Genomic DNA, 21,446 nt, shown 5'->3' on the forward strand with positions numbered 1-21,446 from the left:
TAACATAGTATTGGGTATATGGGAAATCTATAGCAATTCTGATTTGTTGGAATAAAATCATGGGAATAACTCAACTTGATTGAACTGTTTTCGACAGTAGGAATGCTCTTCAAAGATACCCTACCCGGGTAGAAGGTCTCCTTACGGAAATATCACACGGGGTAGAATATCAGAGTTATATATGGATCTGGTTCAGTGTATCAATCATGATGAATTAATCTACTCTCAAAAAGATCTGTGCTATTTCTCTTCCAGTCATGGTTTTGGATGTTTTTCTTATGTCTTTGCTCTGTCCCGTGTAAAGAGAAATGCATTCACACTCGCAACATCATACGTTCATATATCGCTCTCAGGCATTGGCAACGCTTAATAGGCCAGTGAAACTATGGTATGGGGGTGATCTATCATCATGTAACTCTAACCCCCCCCCCCTCCGCTTAAAATGAATTCTCCGCCCATCCTCTCAGAAATGAATTATTCTAAAAATAAATGTTCATGAGCATATTCTAGTATAAAAGTATCTATTTCAATTCATACATATACATAACTCCTAAGATACGTGATTTGAGTCCACATGGAATTGTGAATATCATAACGCATTACAATCGCGAATGACCCATAGAACTAACTAAATAAATGTTTGGCTCTTTTGGACATAAAGAAGATGTATGCTAAAACTTCATTAATATCAATGTAAATGATCATGGTCTGAACGAAAGCAACTAGAATATATTCACCTTCATCTTCTAATTATAATCATCAGACCTTTAACAATTTCTGTTTGGGTATACAGCATTAATTGAAGTGTACTGCTCTATGTTCCCATTCCTTTCCCTATTTCAACATTCCTTGTCAAAGTCTACAGGAAATAACACAATACAAAATTAATGCTTCAACTACACCATAAACACATGTCACCTTGGCGATACCTCGTCTTTATTCGACTAGTGTAAATGGCGCTCTAAATATCCCGCATCTGGTTTCACTGCTCACACACAGGAGTAAAAACTGTAACCATAGATTCAAAACCACTCATACTTTTCTACTTCGTTGGATTCCCGAAGGACCTCCCTAGTTTCATTTAAGACGGGTCAAAAGGAAAGGAACTGAGGAGTAACCATCTACAAGAAAGAAGTTGCCATCTTCAAAACATGGCACTTGACATCCAGTTTCATTATAGGAAAAATAACATGTAACACGAAGCAGGAAGGTACTAAGAATGATGCCATGCACGAGTGAGGGTGGCAGGGAAAAAAATGCTATTTTTGAGAGATTTTGTTTTATTCCCATGAATTGGAGCAAGAATACTTCCAAGATTGGTGTACCCTTGAATAAAACCTAATTCATTTTGTTGACAAACAATATTTGCACATCAACAGACACTGGGGCTCGATGTAAAGATTAAGAATAACATTTCTAAAATCATAGCCATTTTTTTTCAAAATCTTTCCATCTCATGGACTTAATCTTCTTTTTTAGTTTGATTTTTTTTGTAAGAAGACAAGGAAGGATAGGAAAAAGAAGGAAGATAAGGATGAAGAAGAAAGAGAAGATGGTGAGGGAGAAGGAGGAAAAAGAAGAAAAACAGGAAAAACAAGGGCAGTAGCAATAGGTAAACAAGTGGTATAAAAAGCAATAATAGTAGAAGTAGTAATAGCAGCAGAAGCAGTAATAAAAAGAGTTCTTGTTTGGAAGGTTTGGTATCCATTATTCCTAATATTCAAATGATATTCTCTTAAATACAATACCTCTGTGTATTTGGAAAAATGTTGAGAATAACCCTTGAACTTTGACCTTAAAGGTCAAATACTTACATGGTGTGTGGGTGGCATCCTTGCTACTGTCTAGCGAAATACTCTTCATTTGCATCAGTTGTTGTTGCTGTTGTTGTCTGATCATCTGACCTTGGGTTACCATGGAGATTGTGTTGCCCTTTTGGCGCTCGCTCATCACCTTGGCGCAGATTTCGTGCAGCGCGTTGGCGATGGCCTTAGCCGGGATATCGCATCGAAACACGTGGCACTTGTAGCGCTTGGTGACTTTGTCCCTGGCTACATAGGCAAAGTCCCTGGGGAAAAAGGAAAAAGAAGGGGAAAAATCTGTAAAATATTGAGAACAGGGAAATGAAAGCCAAAGGTTCTATTTGCATGACCCATTGTAGGTGCTGCAAGCCAGAAGACATGTCTCCTAACGTTGCTTCAGCTGCAGACACATTTCCCCTACGGTGTCCACATGGGAGTCCGTTTTCAAGATTTCTATATGAACCAAATACAGGAAGCTGGTACAAAAATTATAGAAACGGTTGTTTTTTACTCGCTGTTCGCCATAGTAGAAGAAATGTGACTGCGCCATACTGCATAAATGATATTTTAAAGTTTAAGCATGTTATTTAAGCCCATTGCTCTAACAACTATTGTTTACACTTTTTTAACAACAGTTACATATTCTTTTTAAACCATTTGTTTCAAAAACATGAAATAATTGTTTAAGAGTCGAGAAAATAGTTGTTTCAAATAAAATGCCATTTTGGGATATAACATTTTTATGCACAGCCTGAATAAGCAACAAACTTGATGAATGTCATACATTTACATGTAGCTTTACAATTCAACCAGTCCAAATGCTGTCCTTCTGATTGGCTGAAAATGGATTTGAGTTTGATTTTCAGGATTGCAATCTATTGCAACTCTTTGTGATACAAGCCTCAATCTATTATGCATAAGTGAGATGGATGTGTGATAGCATAAATGAAACTTTTCATTTCATTTATTGATTCCACTTTAAAACAAATATCATAATATACATAACAAATGTATTCCTAAACACAGTGTATCAATGATCAAATTAAATATCTAACAGAAGTATTTAAGCATAAGGTACACTACAAAATGTAAAAAAGTGAGGAGCCTTCATCATGATAAAGTGCAAGTTTAACAGGGAAAGCAAACAAATGTACATGTAATGTACACACAACTGACAGGGAGGTGTTTTTTGACAAAATAGCTGAAATGTATAAACAGTTTAAGAACCTTAGCGATGAAGACAAATTTATATTCATAATGAAACTTGATAATGAAAACATAATTGATAATTTTTGTAAGTTCTTCAAAGCGATTATAAATAGGAGTGGTGAGTTTTAATATCAAGCACATTTTTCTTTTTAAATTTCATTAATCTACCAAAGCCACCATTACCAAAAATATATCTCTAACATTATACATTTATTTACTTTCTGATTTGTAATCGATAATTAGATAACTTATGTATATTGCATTATGCTATACCTTCTTTACGTTTAATTTCAATTTCGTCATTTCTCTTTGTATAGATGTATATCTTTATGATAATTGGAAATCTATGTATTGATGTATTACTGATTTATACGACATACAGTTATGAATGTTTTTGTTTATGTTATCATTGTATATATTTCAAAACAAAACATTCATGCCATATGAATGAAGTTTGTTAATACATTCAAATTCAAATTCAAACAATAGAATAACATCATCATCATCAACAACAAAACACACTTGTAGACTGAAAATAAGGGATACATTACACAAAGTGAAATAGATTTAAAGATAAAGATTTTATAAAACTTGCATGCAAAACAAAAAGTGAGAATGAATTAAAACAAAGAAATACTAGAATTCAAAAGATTTTTTCATATCAAGACTGCACTCTGCAGCATATAAGTGGCTAAATTATACAATTTTACATTTGCATCATGAAATCAACGGAGTTTACAGAACAGATTAACCCTGACAAGAATACATATTATGTGCAGAGAAATACAAAAGATGACAAGTCAAGTTCATGACCATGAACTATGAGACAAAAAGGTTTAGTCATAAAAAAGGTGTAGGGGATAGAAAATGTATGCATTTCAAAATATTAATATGAATAACTTGATATGCCAAGAAGATTATAATAAAAAAATTCAACTAAATATTGAATTATTCAAAAGAAGAATCTGAATCACAAATCAATTACCTAGCGTGAGGTTCCAGTCAAGAAAACAAGTGCATCAACTAAATAAATGATGCAAATCCAAACACTGAAAGATTGAATATCATTATCATGCATGCAGACTGTAGTCTTGTGAGACAGGAGTTACAATGTCCAGACCAACCATCGGTCTACCGCTTTGTTCTTTCACCTTCTGTAAAATGACTGCACTGAAAGGCTAATGCCACTCACATGGCAGCTTGCTTCCATACAAATCTCACAGACTTTCCTCTACAGAAAATTAAACAGTAACCGCATGCATTTTGTTCTCTGGCAAATTGGTGAAACTTCTTGCATACCAATAACCCAGTCCCAGGGGCGGCTCTTCTAGTCGGCAACTCTATTCTTGCCGCTGAAGTCTTTATACATGTATTTGTTCAGGGTGAGCATCACTGGAGCATTTGATATTCTAACATCTATCAGGGGAAAAGATCTCTAAAATCTAATGCACTTTTTTATCACTTGGGACTGGCTCCTATACGAGATACCAGCTCAGGGAACAATGTTGTAGAGACAGAAGACGTTGAAAGGTGTTGTGAAATAAAGAAAGGGGAATGAAGAGTTGGAGTGGAGGGTTCTGGGACGTGTTCCAAAGTCATCGCATCTCAAGTGGGTCATACCACCACGCACCAGCCTGTCATAAAGAATTTAAAAGCAATGAATGGATTTGTAAGAAGAAACGTAGAGGGAGAGGGAAAGAGGCAGGAGTGTCGAGTATCACTAGATTCAAGAGGGAAGGAATTTAGTGAGAAATGAGCAAAATGTGGTAGTTCTCACGAAGTGTTAATCACATTCTGGCGCCGCGATGTCTGACGATCTATTCATGAGGTCATCGGACGGGGCCGATTGCGGTTAAGTGATGAACACCTAATGGGGTAACAAACTGCCTACAACAAGTGTATTTTGATATTTCCATGTTTACATGCCTCCCATAACCCCATTGGTTTCCTGTCAGCCGGCCCGCTGTATCGGGGACCATCCGTGGTATGGGTGCGCTGGCAGTCTTCGGTGATGGGCGATCTGCCGGGATTTGGAGTGGAGCGCTGAAATGCAGGGAATTTTGCATGGCATTGCCTTTCTCCCTAGTTTTTTAATCTATCCATAGAGGAATAGAGAGGGATTTGGCATGTTCTCGTAATATACTATTACAGAGAAAGAGAGAGAGAGAGAGAGAGAGTGAAAATGGGAGACCTAACCCATGAAAAGAATTAAAGAGCGTGAGCCTACAACAGGGGGAGAGGGTACAAAAGAAAGGATAAGATGATATCCTCGCTCCAAATGGCATGAACAATTGAAAATAAAAAGAAACAAGGAAGATAGAGCGAGAAAAAGAAAGAGGGAAGGAGAGAAGGGAACAAGAGAGAAGACAGAGAAAGAGAAGGGAAGGAGAGAAATAGAGATAGATAGAAAGAGAAAGAAAAGGCAGTCAAAGTGAAGAGGAAATTTGATATGTGAGGGGAAAACTCCATCATTGAGTAAAAATATATCAAAGGTGACCAACAGAAAGAGCAGACAATACAGATGAGAAAATAGAGTCACCTGGGAGAAAAATGGAAAATAGAAAAGATCTTAGGAGGCAGAGAGCATGACATTTTTGTGAAATAAAGGCCAGAAATGATGCATGGAGAAGGGAATGAGATGAACTGCGAAGAAAAAAAGCACTGCTTGTGATAAAGATAAAGAGAGAGAGGGAGAGAAGGGGAGACAGAAAGAGAAGATGGAATAAGAACACAGATTAAATACTGAGAGGATAGGAAATAGAAGACACAGCCGAGTTCAACACTCTCTCCAAGTTTCAAATAACATATATTCCTGGAGAGAATTTGCTGGAAGTGTTCTTGAATTTTGATTTATAATTACCATCATATTCTCCAGACATTCTTTATAAATTGCCCCGTGCCGATCACCACAAAATCAGTATTCGAATACTGGTCCTTCAGGATCTGCGCATCAACATTTGCTCGAATGTGATACCAGGTGTAATAACATAGATAGTTAGTTGGTAATAGGTTTTTGAAGTGATTTGTGGGAAATAGATATGTCCCCAATAGATGGCACAGTGTAATTTTTGTAAACTAAATTTCTTTGAGTGTTCTGATAGTGTTTTTTCACTGTCAGCGTTACAAGGGGACATGAAAAGTACATAAACAGGATCCATAACTTGAGAGAAAGTACAGATTCGATTCAAATGTCACTGAATTATGCCCACCGCCATTTCCCCATCAAATGATAGTTGTGATCATAATACCCCAGTCCCACTCATTCAATTTGGCGTCGGAAGTCTCCCTACCTCGTTAACCACCAATACAGACCCACTCCCGTTGTCATCTTCATAGAAATGGTGTGATTGATGACACAGCCAGAGACCTTTCAGGCATAATCATTTCTTCTAAGCTTCATAGAAGCTTCCTCTCCTCGACCCCCACCCCAGGAATTCAGCCAAATGGGGTCTTAAAATGGAAAAGAGGCTCTAAATCACAAGTTTCTTTGCTGATGGCAGCGTGAGAGCTCGAGGGTATAAACAGAGCATAGAATTCAGAAAAGTTACAGCGTCGGATGCTCTTTAACTCTATAAAGGCCTTCACATCTCTCCTCTTAGTCCGAGTAAGGCCTAGAAGATACAAATGTCATCCACAAACAACCTGACAACTTTCATCTTCACGATGATTGAGCAGACAAGGAAGTTTTTGAAGAGTGCCTGCCGTCCACGTGCATGCGAGGATTGCATTGGATGGCCGAGCGCGGATGAGTGAAAAAAGGTAGGTAAACAAGTGCCCAGACAGTCTGGCGCCACCATGGACATGACGTGTCATCATGCATTAAATATCTATGCAAAAGTGGCAACACTTCGGTTAAGGCAGCGCATACCCAAACAAGTGGTGTACAATTTCAATTCTTACTCTGCGGTTGACATCCAGTTTTCCTTTTCTTCACTTCTTTTATAAAATAAAAAGTCATCTTTTCTTTTATTAGCATCTCAATCTTCACAGCTTTTATGAACTCTTACTCACTGCGTGCCTGACCTGAATTTTGAGGGAGGTATGGCTTCAAATTTTTTGTGTGCATCATCATATCCCCTGGTGTGACTTATACCCAATGCGATATTCATTCGGTCCGTTTTGCAACTTGTAGTTTGGAAACTTATTCCATAGGGCATTATCTCCATAAATAATCTCCCAAGATGCAATTCTTCTCCTTCATACTCTAAAATCCTGAATATTCATGAAAAAAACCCAATATAAAGCCAAACTTCAAATATTTTATGCGTCCCGGTGAGGTGGTTCTGTCACCTGCGTTGTTATCAGAGGGTAATGTGTTTGGACCTCATCATTGCACTTCCATCCCTTGGCGAGCCATTAATCTACTTCTGCCACTCTCCACCCAGGTGCTAAATGGTTACTTGGTAGGATGCCGAACTCAATTAAGTATGCCGAGCATTTGAGCTTGAATGCTCCAGACCTGCATGAATGCAAGTAAAACTTGTCCACGAAGACTGCCTTCAGATGGAAGATATCATCCACATTTTTTTCTTACGCTTTGTTTAAACATCATTGTATTGATTTATTCAGGCAAACTGAAATATCAGGGAGGAAGAATGTTTGTCTATATAACCTTATTTGTTACTAATCTGTATTGAGGAATTGAAAGTAGCATTTTCTGGGAAGGAACAAACTTCTGAAGAACTTCCAAGTGCTTGAATTTTTTTCCGATCAAGGATCATCTCTTTCAATGAATAAGACGAGACCCAAATAACACAAAGCTAAGCGATTGATCATAGAGCTGCTTTTTATGATTAATTGCATTGATTATCATTTATAATAAATCGTAAAAAATCAGCCCTAAAATCGATTGCTAGGCTTTATGTTATCAGACCCAGGTATCACATCAAATTAAACAGAGAAGAACAATTTGTTTTCCTCTCAAACCTCTAAAACGAACATTCATGGCACTCAGCAAATTTTTCTCTCCCCCAGACAAGCTTGTAATAAGCCTTCCCAGATAATCTGTTGCCAAGCAACGCACCATTGCCCAGACATTTTGATCTTGACTGAATGCTTTTAGGTGAGTGCCAATTACCAATTTACTGATTGCATACACAATAATTGAGAATGAGTTGGCAGGTTTTTCATACCTCCGAATCCATATGCTTCTGTTTATTGATGCATGTATCAACATCGCCTTGTTAGCAGACATTTTGCTCACAATATATATTTTCTCTGGGTGCTAGATTGCGTAGCATGGGTTTTGATGTACATACATGTATGAAGGCAATTAAACTTTAATTACCTTACCAGTAGAGTTTGACAGAAGTGTTGAAAAATCGATACAACACAATAGCAACCTGCTCACTACACATCTAAGGTAGATCGCACACATACAAACTCTTAATTTGACTCAGAATGGTTTGGAAGCAACAAAAAAACTAGCTCATTCTGACACAAAGTAACTAAAAAACAAGTCACTTTGACTAAAGCATTGACCCTTTGACTCCTCAGAAATAAGTTAAATTTCGATACCACACAATGCAGCCCACTTACTACACATCTAAGGTAGATCGCACACACTGTTTTATTTCCGTTGAGTCAAATTTAACTTGGAATGGTGGCAGCTGGGAGTCAATTTTATTCCAAGTCATACTGAATCAGATTCTGAATGAATTTGACTAGGAATTGTGCCATCCGGGAGTCAAATCTAATTGAGTCAGGATCTGAATAACTTTAAATCAGAATGGTGTGGCATCAACTAACACTAACACCATAAAAAAAGCAACTTAAAAATGTTGACTAGTTAAAAAAAATTGACTAGGAATGTGCCATCCGGGAGTCAAATCTAATTGAGTCAGGATCTGAATAACTTTAAATCAGAATGGTGTGGCATCAACTAACACTATAAAAAAGCAACTTAAAAATGTTGACTAGTTAAAAAAAATTGACTAGGAATGTGCCATCCGGGAGTCAAATCTAATTGAGTCAGGATCTGAATAACTTTGAATCAGAATGGTGTGGCATCAACTAACACTATAAAAAAAGCAACTTAAAAATGTTGACTTGTTGAATCCTCAAAAATCTCTGTCATAAGAGAGGAGATAGAAGATTTATCATGTTGATAAAGGCATGGCCCAACCCAACTTGTATTATTGAAGTAATTTAATGACACAACTACTTTGACATGATGGCATAAACTACTCAAATACTTTAATTGTTTCCTTTCCCACAATACAACAGTTTGATCACACAATCTTATTTTATAATACATGCCCACTCTATACATATACTGATGAATGACCTGAATTTTGACCAGGATTTTGTCACAATTTTTGCCCAAACCCCAAAATAAAAAAAAGAAAATGTAGTTAAGAAATTTCCAAATCCCCATTGCACACGATTTGATTTTTAGACACATATTTCCATAGTCTAACATATGTTATATGATATTTTTTCATTCTTGCAATGGACAGAATACTTCATGAGGTGAACGATGAAATGATCCATTCAACGAGGTGCAGTCGAGTTGAATGGATCGTTATTCTATCTTTCACCATTGCACTCATAATAAACCTTCATTATTTGTATACAGTAGGTCCCACATAGGTTAAAAGATAAGACTGTTCTGGGTGTGTGCATTCCAGTCTTCCTGAGGCAATTGGCTGAAACAGGGAGCATTTTCATTACACAAATAGTAAGTGAAAAATCACTTTCTATTGTTATAAGCTACTGAAATCCTTGCATCTGATTGGCTCATCACGCGTTGTCAGTGAAAAAAATCACTGACAACATGCTTCATGATACGCTCCCAAGGAGAAAAAATGGAGGAGTGTTTCACAGTCAGTGACTTTGGATGAAAAGTGTTAAAAGCTACGGAAATCCTTGCATCCGATTGGCTAACAGCAAATTTGTCAATGAAAATCACTGACAAGTTGCTTTCATGACACACACTCCCAGGCCTTGGAGTCATATCACAAGACTGGTGACCATATCTCTAGCATTTCCTGGGTACCCCCAATTACGGGAATGAATATTTGAGATATTATACCCATCCAGGTGCTTCTCATCAGATGGAGAGAACCGATGGAGTGCATCATCATCATGCCATCATTTGAATTATAAGTGAGTTTGGGTGTAGAAAGTGGAAATTTTTCATAAAAATGCGATTTAAGTATCAATCATGCCAAGCAGCAACACACATTTTTTAACTGGATTCATTATTTCATTTTACCGTTTTTGTACATAAATATACTAAAATTTAAAGAGACAAATTGTCAGAGGAGTACTAAAGAGAATTTGTATTTTACACAAATTACTAGATACTGTCAAGATGAATAGATTCTTTAATTATTTTAAAAACATACATTTTCACACAAAACTAAATTTTAATAGAATCTAAATTTACCTCTCTGATGATTATTTAATCAAATTTGAATAGTTTCTGGAGTGATAACAGATTTATTGAATGAATTCCAATCAAGGGGGATTTTCATAAAAGGCCACAATTGTAATATATGGCACGTTGATACGAAAAACTATTTATATTGTTTAAATCAAAACAATACCACAAATTAAGTGTACACCAACATACAAATTTAATAGCAAGGTTGTATTTGGACAATAAAACATGCAGGATGTATTCATGTGTCAAAGAAAATAAGAAATTGATGATCCACATGAGCATGCAGAAGTCATAAAGACAGATACAGAGGCGGAGAGTAAAAACAATCAAGTACTAATGTAGATAATAATTATAATAAATCACAAAAATAAATAAAGATATTGTTTAAGTAGATGAAAATAAAGCACTCAATACAAAACAATCATTGCAAAGAAAATATTTATGACTTAATATAAAAAACTGAAACGTCTAAAATAATACATACACAAATTGACAAGTATCCTACTTCTTAGAAACAAACAAAAATCAACGATGATAATAATGAATACCTAAACATCCAAATAAAAAATTATTTGAATAAATCAACACACAGAATACAGGAAAACAGAACAATAAAGAGCAAAGTAACAAATGTGGCAAATAATTCAAGGATGGTCACAAGTATTCACAAATTACAAAAAAAAATAAACATCATTACCTTTCTCTGTGGGACATGATAAAATGGAAATAAAAGGAAATAAAATGAATCATAATATTAGTTTCATAATGCTATTAGAAAGTTTGCAACATATCAAGAAATACTTGCATTATTATTATGGCTAATACTAGTATGTCAGAACACATTAGTCTATAATTAATATGATCCATCAAAGACCAAAAACATTTAGTCAAAAGCATTTGAGCAGGTCATTATTTGTAGATCATACCTATTGTCAATTTATAGAAAATTGTAAAGTCTGTTTTAAATATAAATACCAAGATTAATAGTACCTGTACATGACCATACTACAAATGTGTAAGGGCCGAAGAAATCCTGGTTTCTCAAATGCTAGAAAATGTCTACATGCTCTAGCAGAACAAACTTGCATTTAAAAGCATGTTATGTTATGTGAAGATAAAACTATGCATGCAGCACATGAATTTCTAAATCGAATGAAAATGAATCAAAGAAAGAAAATCATATGATTTGAATTCCTTGCTTGTCATGAATTCATATTTATAAGATAGGTTGTAGAATTTCAATCATAAGATGAAATTGACTTGAAGATTTGACTTTAGTTGACGGCAATCTTAGCAATAAGTCTCGGGCAGAATAACCTAATTCAAGTGATAATATGCCACAATTACATCTTAATGCACATTATCAATAATCTGAATAAGGACAAAATACAATTGAAATTATTATAAAACCCTTCTTGTTTTAAGCAAAAATAGAATTCTGTAGCTTAAGTAGAATGTCAAGGTCATTCAATTTGTCATACTGAACATGTAACATCTAAATTTCAGCAAAATATGATCTCAGTTGGCTGTAATGATTAAAATAAATTGTCGCTCACATTTCATCTATATTTCTATTTATCACACTGAATACTACACACATGAATTATATCTAAATATTATCATTGTTAGTTGAAATAATCAAAAGAAAACCAATAATCATTCATAATTTATATACAAAAAAAATGATCAATTTGCAGAGTGAATATATATATATATACACACACACACATATATATATATATCTTTGTGTCTCTGTTTTCTATCTATCTGTATCCAACATATGAAATGTAATATCGCCACATCTCACAGTCTACATATATCATGAACTATGACAAATATATCTCTGTATATCTGTCCATTTTTCACAATGACGTGCAAAAGACCAAGAAATGAACAGAGCTCAAAATTGCTCTCTGAAAGCAAAACGATGTTACTGGTTGGGGTATACTTTCGTCATATAAACCTGTATTAAGCACACGCCAGTTATTCAAAGTACGATCATTCTATTCCACTAAAGATTGTACTCTACAGGTAGCTGGTTATATAATGAGATATCATCAACACTCAATGCATGCACCGGTGGTATTTACATTTACTTATACACATCACTTGTGATAATACGAGATAAAAGGGAAACATCTTACGCCAAATCTAAAGCTCGGAGAAGGCACGGCACCCAAACAATAATGGCGGCCAAACAGGGAGTCTGGAACGCACGTCATAAACCAACTTTTAGCGATGTTTTCAAGTTGTATATACAGACCTACCTAAGCTGGGCCTCAGCTCGCTACTGCTATATATATATCTTCGCATCGCAGCAGTCTACTGTGGGTATATGTTAATAACTACACACAAAGGATGCTTAATATCTCTCTATGGCAAAAAGAGACGAGGGGTAACCGTGGGTTACGGTGGCAAATTAATGGACTACTTCACTCCACCAAGGCCAATATAATCATCAATTCTCTTCCCAGGGTTTGGGTGTTATTAATGCATGCAGTTAACGGATACGAGTCTCAATTTTAGTAGAACATTAAAAGAGTTTAATCTAGAGACCACAAATACGTAATGGGAATTGATGGAAGATGTGTTTTTAGAAGTGCTATTTATTGATCTCCTCAGCATATGCTTTTTCTCCCCCCCCCCCCTCACACCCTCTTGCTTCCTCTCTCTGCCACTCTCTGCCAATATCAACCTCTTGCATGTATCTCAACCTCCATTATGTGGACTCATTCAAATAAACACAAGACACCTCCCTCTTTCTCTTCTACTTTGCCACTTCTCTTTTCTTTTACCTCCTCCCCCCCCATCCAACTCTCTCTTTGTGCTGACCCCTTCAGACTTCTACTTCAACTACCCGTTACCCCATCTGACCTTACAGAAAATTGAAAACTGTACATGCTCTTGTATAAACCCATTTTAATTTCCTTTACCTCTCCCCTCTCTCTCCGTCTATGTCTGTCTGTGTGTTTTTCTCTCTTTCTACCCCCCCCCCCGGCCTCTTCTGCATCGTTTTTTGAAAACATGATTGGTATTCTCATACTCAAGAATCAACAGACTGAATAAATGACCAAGATACGATGACGACACCACCATCACAACGGCGCATTCAGAAGCCATTTTAGTGTTCCGATCACCACTGCACACCAGTGTACAAGCCATCACCGCAGCACAGAATGACATTGCATTAGCACTGTACTCCCAAACAACGACACACATACACGACACGGACAAAACATGAGAGACAGATAACAAACACAAGTTACCTCTGGTGTCGGGTGCCTCTAATTCAGGGTGCCCTCTGTCTCACTGCCGCATATTAGGAATTCTACCAGCACCACAATTTCAATAACACCCTCTCATTATCTCCCCTACGCCGTGCTCATACACCACCACCACCTCAACAAAAAGGAGACGGTATGCTCGGCAAGCTCTGACACAGAATGCATGCGAGTGGGAAAAAAATAGCCAGCAAAGGCCAAAATTTATTGACTACTGTTTTCTGCCTGGGTGTATTATGTCTAAGAGGGATATCACGGTGTGCTGGAACCGAGCACGGCCTTTTTATTTCCAGGCTTCGTCCTTTTGGTGGGCCTCTGTCATCAGCAGTAATAATGATGGGAAGACATCTACGTCAATGCAAGGTGGCGAAATTCATATAACTGCAGTGGCAACTGTATTAAAAAAGCTGAGAAATGTACACCTTGGATTCATGCAGTCCTTTCTTCCTCTCTCTTTCCTGTCTCTCCTTTCTCTCTCCCCTCTCTCTCTCATTTTCTCACTGTTGATATTCACACGTTCATGTCTTCCATGGCAACTGCATCAAAACCTGAGAATTCTGTACTTCAGATTTTTGTATATTATCTCTCCAATTTCCTTTCTTTTCCTATCTCCATCTTACACACACCCCCACTCTCTCTCTCTCTTTCTCTTCTGAAGACATTTCAATAACTGCCATCAGAACTGTTATTTATACATCTGAGAATGTATACCTAAGATGTTTATATATTGCTACATTTCCAGTTCAGTGATTTCTCTATCTCCTTTCCTCTTTCCATCTCTTTTCTGCTCTTCACACATTCAAATGAGTACCGTCTTAACTGTTATTATATCTGTTTAAGTTGTGTATATATTTCTCTTTTTACAAATCTTTCTTAATTCGCTATCCTCTCTGTCCTTGTCTTATTCCCCACCCCTTCCCACCTCTCTTTCTCTCTCACACTCTCCCTCTTTTGTTAATCTCAGTGTTGCTTTTTAACCTTAAGAAAAATTCCATGGATACTATAAAGAAGTAGACAATTCTAAACTAACATTCCAGCATATCTCTCCTACTTCTTTTTCTTTATCTTTCACCCTCTCTTTCACACCCTCTTTCCCCCTTTATCCTATCTTTTTAATACATTCTTCTCAGATTTAAATAGCCACTGCTCTCTTCTCACTTTTCATTTCTCAAACACTTTCATTAAAATACAGATCTAAGTAAAGCACCCTTTTGTTCTTGTCCACTTTCCTTTCATCATCTCTGAGATTGAGAGGGAAGGCTAATTATCTCCAGCTCATTAACTCCAGTTGACCCATAAGTTAGTATATATTTGATGATATAATCAATAAATATTATGACCCCCCCCCCTCCTTACATGAGGAAAGTGATCTGAAATGCAGCCCATATTTCCTACCTTTGACATGTGTATACAACGTCCCTCTCTGTGTAAGATGTATTTGTGCTAGTCTTGTATAAAGACCAACTTCTTGATCAAAGTTACAAGCAGGGCCTGTGTATGCAGACTACACCCCCCCCCCTCCCCAAAATATACGTTGCTTTGATAAAGAAATAATTTTTCTTTTTTTGATTTCTCTTTCATAATACAATATCTATCATAAATTACACCTGACTTGAAATCCTTAATTCCCATCAAGAGATAAGTGTAAAAGATTAACATTAATATTCAGAATAATCCTTCAAACTATATTAAAAGTGATCATACACGCCCTTTTCTTTGAAAGACCTCACCCCAAGATAATCTGTTATTTGCTGTACAGTGCGTCCCAGAAAAAACGAAACTGAGATTTAGCGATGATTTATCATAACTTTCTCATTAATACAATAGACAAATGACCTACCAGTGTAAAGCTTAGAATCTCCTCTTACATCTGATATTAATTAGATTATTCCTCATTCACGCATGAGTGAGCAAGAACAATCCTAAGAAAGGATGCCAAAAACTCATTTGGCGGGGGGTATCTGAATTTCAAAAAGAAAATCACATGACTAAAAGGCTCAATTTCTGCTCTTTTGTTTGGTACCATAATCACAGAAAATGGTTAAGAATTAAAAAAAGTTATGATCCCTCGAAACAATGCTTGTATTTCCATAATTTCATTAAATAAACGTGTTTTCACCGGTTTCCCACAGAAGCTATCGCACGGTAACAAAAGACTTGATGCATGGCTGATCGTCAACAAAACAGAGTGTCGAGTGAGTTTGAACGCTAGCCTGTAAAACCTCTTCATTTTATGAAATTATTGAAATTCAAGCTTTATTTCAAATAACTAGAACTTTGTTATTTCTTGACCATTTTCTGTAATTGAGGTATCAAATTAAAGAGCAGATATTGAACTTTTTAAAAATGTGGTTTTCTTTTAAAAACCCAGATAAGGCCTGCCAAATGACTTTTTGGTATTCCCTTTTCAAATTGTTTTTGCTCACTCATGTGTGAATGAGAAATATTCTGAGTAATTTCAGATGAAAGAGGAGATTCTAAGCTTTGAATTGATAGGTCATTTGTCTCCATTGTATTTGTGATTAAGTTATGGTAAATCATCGATAAATCTCAGTTTCGTTTTTTGTGGGATGCACTGTATAAGCTCCAACTACCAGTTGATGCAGAGGTCACCAACATCTTAGCAGAATGAGGTGTATTCCCAGGGGTATAATAATTTTTCTATGAATATTCATGAAGTTAAACCATTAGAAAACAGAGATTAACTGTAAAAACTTCTCTTTTTTGTGGGGGCATCAAAGGACTCTTGATGATGTATAAGAAACGAAACTTACAAGATGGCTGCAAGTTGTAATATAAATCAAATCAAAAGTGACTGCAGAAAATAGAAAATGCTGTCATTTCAATTCAATTTTCATTCACAGGTGGATATACCTGAATAATTCAAATCTTTTCAATATGCAGGATATGAAATCTGTCATTTTCTTTTATGATACTAATATCCTGCCACAGAACCTAAGGGTGATCTTAAGTTCATTGCTGCATTATTTACATCATCGCAACAATCCGTAGGGGGTATAATCACCTATGAATAATCATGATATTAACAGGACATCTGCGCTAAGGACTGTTTACCGATCAGTTTGTGATTCATGAGACGAAGTGATGATATGAGAATAATGCTCACCCACTATTAATGAATATGTCCTCAAAAATGACTAGTAATTTAAAGTTACCTGATGTCTTGTATAACCCTCTATTTGGCTCTCTTTCTTTATTTCATCCTCACAAATCAATATCTACATTTGCCACTCTCGACCCAGGTGTAGTAAATGGGTACCCGGTAGGAAGAAATTCCTTGAATGCTCGATGCGCCCGATCAGGGTAGCCGTGCTAAAGCCGGGGTAATAGTATGCAGCGCTTAGAAACATTTTGTATTAAATATATATAAATGTTGCATATTATTATTATTATATTCTGATTGTAATTCTTGGTTAATGTAAGGATGTATACAAAAAACTATGTATGAATGTTCCAAAGTCCAGTTCATCTCTCACACTTATTGTCCATATGTAATATGGAAGAAAGAAAAGAAAAAGACACTAAAGAAGAAAGTCCCTTGGCAGGGACTTTCTTCTCAGTAGTCTTAGTCTTCTTTGCAGACTTCCAAGGTATCACAAAGCTTCGTGATATCTTGGATGTTGTCTCGTAGAACCTTGCGATGACGCTTGGCACCACCCTTTCCAAGACCCTTTCCTCCTTTTCCGCGACCTGACATCTTGATGAATGAGAGCTAGTTGTGTACGATACTGAAGACTGGATTAGGGTTTGCTTTGTATTCCAATTTCTTTCTCGAATTTTGTTTGTGTCTTATGGAGAAAAATTATAATTTCTATTTTCAAAATCTGTTGCTATCACTGATATGAGGGAGGGGGATATTAGGTACATGAAATACAGTGAAGAATTCTTCTATATTATGTTAAATGCAAGTAAGTCGCAGAAATACATACATTGATGGTGTAGGTTGAATGAAAAAATAAAGGAGCGAAGTATCAATGCTACAGGGTTTAATCAACTTATATCCAATGGCTACGGGGAACATTACCCTCTTCAATGGTATCTCACAGGTACAAATCTAATGTGATGATAGCCCTATAACTGCGCCCGCACCCATCAGATATGTTACGTGAAAATGAAAATCAATTTCCCCAATGGGCTAGAGGCAATGTTACATTCATGTCTGGGGTCGTGTTATCCCAGCCTACCAGAAATCTACTCTTAAGAGGGAGCGCAGTGCCAACTTCAACCCCATTTCATTGCGTGACAATCTTTCAGCTCTAAAGCGAGGAGATATCGAGCATTCATGCTTGAAGCCTTTAACATGAGACAGGATAAGTTTCAGATCTGCCAGGTATAATGCAATTACAAGATTAAAGACACTATATTCCTGGATTTAAGAAGCGTAATCTTTTTAAGATATGAATACAGGCTCAGCTGGAGGAAATGTTTCATTTTGAAAATCTTATTAAATGGATAAAATGTATCTTTACTGCTGGAATGTTTCAGTCATGCTTCTATGCCTTAATGTCATAATGAATGAAAAAAGAAGAAGAGGTCGAGTAAGTGAGTGAGTGAGTGAGAGAGAGAGAGAGAACTTTAGAAGATAAGAATACTCAAAGTCCCCAGTTTTCCATATCTATACAGATTTTTTTTCTAAATCTCAGAATTCCTGACGACTGGTTTTTACACAAAAACATAACGGTTTTGTACAAAAATGGAATTACAAACTTTGAGAATAAAAAAGCATGTGTAAACCAAGCAAAATCCACTAAAGGACAATTGCACATTACCAGAAAATCTAACTAGAAGCTATAGATCTTTAGCATGCGTTCGAGGAGTATAGTTTTTTTTTAACAGAATGTGCCATTTAGAATTGTCTAATGTTTTACATGTATGTCATTAAAAAAAAAAAATCTGGTTTTTAGAAAATGGAAAAATTTGAGATGCCTCTAATCTGAATCTCAATGCCCTTAAGGAATCATGAACGAGAGGGAAGGGAAATAATGGAAACAGATAGGGAGGATAAAATGGAGGTAAATGCTTAACACTTTTGCTTCTGAAGAGCATTTTTACATTACAAAATGAATAATGCATATCTTCTTCATTTGGTCATCATTTTATGTATATCTGAACATAATGTTTAATAGTAAGACAACAGCATGCCCCTTCATGTCTATAGAACATTCCACCCTTTAGCAGCACTCAAATGTGAGATTTCAGCAAACACCGAACCAAAAATGTGTATAGTCGGTCCTCGAAAATTGCGCCAAAAATCCTGTTTCTCAATCCCTCTCTCTTCTTATCTCACAATCACAAGTCAATGACCACCTTAGTAGCTTTTAACCTACACCGGCCTCTCAAGCCACAAATTCATCCATTATTCAAAGAATATTGATGGGATACACAGTTCAGCCAGGATATGTGTTGTCTGAAATCACAAAGCAACATTTAATCCAAATGTAACTGACTGGGCATGCTTTAAATGTGACGGGGGAACAGATAAGGGGCTGTCGCAACTGAGCCTGGTCTTACAAAGAGTTGCAATCGATCCGATCAACCAGAACTTTGGAAACCCAGCAACGTCAACTTCTGAAATGCATGTTTCTTCAAATTTTTGCTAGATATCATGTATGATTCATAACTTCATATTTTTCTTGAGAATTCAGGGTGCTTTTCTTTGTTTGCGAAGAACTTTGTGCAATTTTTTTTTTTTGCCTTAAAATTATGTCATTGATGGATTTCCATACAGATGAGATTAATCGTATCAATCGCAACTCTATGTATGAGGGGGGGGGGTGGGGTGACATCAACAAACTAGAAATCTTGAAACCAAAGACAGAATATTTGTCCCTGTTAGTGGTTGGATTGGAAACATTTGTTGGGGGGGCTGGGGTTGGCATGGGAAACAAACAATCTGGATGAGGTATATGTCCACCCCCCCAAATTTCAAATTTTGTACGGCAGCCTACAAGAGATGGTCATCTGGTCCTGATCGGAAGTTCAAACATATCTCAAGAAATCACCTTGCAAGAAAGTAGACTGAGGGGTGAGTTGGATGCCTTAAAATTTGATTGATCACAATGAAAAAGACTGACTTCCTCTTCATCCTGTTTATACTCTCTAAAAAGATGAAATCTGTGGTACAGGTCACAAGACAGGGATGGTTAATTTTCATGAGTTACAATCAAGAACCCATGATTCGTTTTACAGCATATGGCTATTGGGACACTGATTTCTCCTAGTCTGCAGGCACAGACCCTGATTGGAACTTTGATCAACAAGTGTGCCTCCAAGCAAAGACTAGCACATACAAAACTTGCTGTTCCAATACAAGAGCGAGAGAGCCTTCAATACACGAGGCATGAGTAGGCTGCACATTCAGACCCTCAACTCGAGTGAAGGGTTTGCCCAGCAGACTAGATTTCTCCCTTGTCACCAAGAGCTTTGAAATCATCAATGCAACCAACCTGTGCTTCTTAGTCTACTGTATGTCAGGATTCACCCATTTCCTGTGGCAATACTACCCTCCCAGGGAGTGTTTCATCAAGCAAAAACTATGTGATTTTCACCGACTAATTCATCCTGAACCAATCAGATACAAGGATTTCCATCCATGATTTAGTCCGTGAAAACCCATGTTTCAGGTAATGCTCCCCACATGAATACCTTCAAACACCAATCCATCCATTTCTTTGGAAAAAAATCCCGACAACATTACCACTGAAAGGCATCTCTAGGGGAGCATTTCATGAAACAGCAGTCAGTGACAATTGTTATAAGCTACAGAAATTCTTGCATCTGATTGGTTGAGAGCAAATCAGTCGGTGAAAACGACTGAGAAGATGCTTCATGAAACACTCGCTAGGTGTGCACAACATCAAGGTGTGCAGACGTAAAGGTTAATTTATTCAATCGGAGCAAGGTGCGAATTTTCTCCAAAGAGTGGAGAAATAATGGAAGGGGTGGACGGGGGAGGTTTTGTTTTGATTCTGTTTCTTCGCCCAAGGAACTCTCCAGTCTGGGACCTACTGAAGCAGGACATAACCTAGATAAATTGCTCGATAAAAATCAATAATTTTGCCAGTCAAGATTGACTGATACATGCGTAATTTGACAAGTAGGCATTGCAGCACAATGTCTCCATCTATTTCTGAATATAGGAGCCTCTTACCTGGAGCTACAGGAGATATAATACATACATTACACAGTCAAAATGCTGTTTAAATTTTTTACACAACGTCGTTTACTAATTGACCCGTACAGTAAGTTGGTTGAAACAGTTTAAATAATTGTTGAAAATCTTAAACAACAAAAGTTCAATTTACAATATTTTATTTTCAATAAATCCGGCATGGTTGTTTAAACAGTTAAACAACTACCGTAAGGTTCATATAGTAAACAACATTGTACTTTTAAACAGTGTGTTACTGTGTATAACTGTAACAGACAACTGTCCACCTGACAAACATTTCAGAGGTAACCTACAACACTCTCATAAATTTGTTTAACCAATCCCTTGTTAAAGATGATTATGTTTCTATACAAGGAAAGTAAGAAGTCAATATATTATGACTTTATTGTAAGGGTGTATGGTTGTGGGGGGGGGGCCTTGTTAAGATGAAAACATTTCTCTAAAATGACAGCTACAAGCCAATCTATTGAATATTCATTGCACGGGAGGGGGGCACTTGTTATACAAATTTCTCTAAAAAGTAACCAAAATTCCAATGTATCAAATATTTGTTGTACAGGGAAGGGGGGGGCACA

General features: G+C 36.6%; 1 protein-coding gene across 3 annotated transcripts in view; it reads right to left on the reverse strand.

Annotated features, from left to right (window-relative positions):
- The window catches only part of LOC121410338 (amyloid-beta A4 precursor protein-binding family B member 2-like), a 79,928-nt gene that overhangs the window by 11,800 nt on the left and 46,682 nt on the right, over positions 1-21,446 (reverse strand). For 2 of the 3 annotated variants that reach the window (XM_041602367.1, XM_041602359.1), the window contains exons 5-6: positions 11,096-11,101; positions 1,815-2,068 (exon numbers count right to left, since the gene is read on the reverse strand). In XM_041602367.1, coding sequence (XP_041458301.1) covers positions 1,815-2,068; positions 11,096-11,101 — 260 coding nt within the window. The remainder of the gene's footprint in view (positions 1-1,814; positions 2,069-11,095; positions 11,102-21,446) is intronic. The other variant, XM_041602376.1, reaches the window with a different exon arrangement.

This window comes from Lytechinus variegatus, chromosome 1 (genome assembly GCF_018143015.1).
Source record: "Lytechinus variegatus isolate NC3 chromosome 1, Lvar_3.0, whole genome shotgun sequence".
Classification (NCBI taxonomy): Eukaryota; Metazoa; Echinodermata; class Echinoidea; order Temnopleuroida; family Toxopneustidae; genus Lytechinus; species Lytechinus variegatus.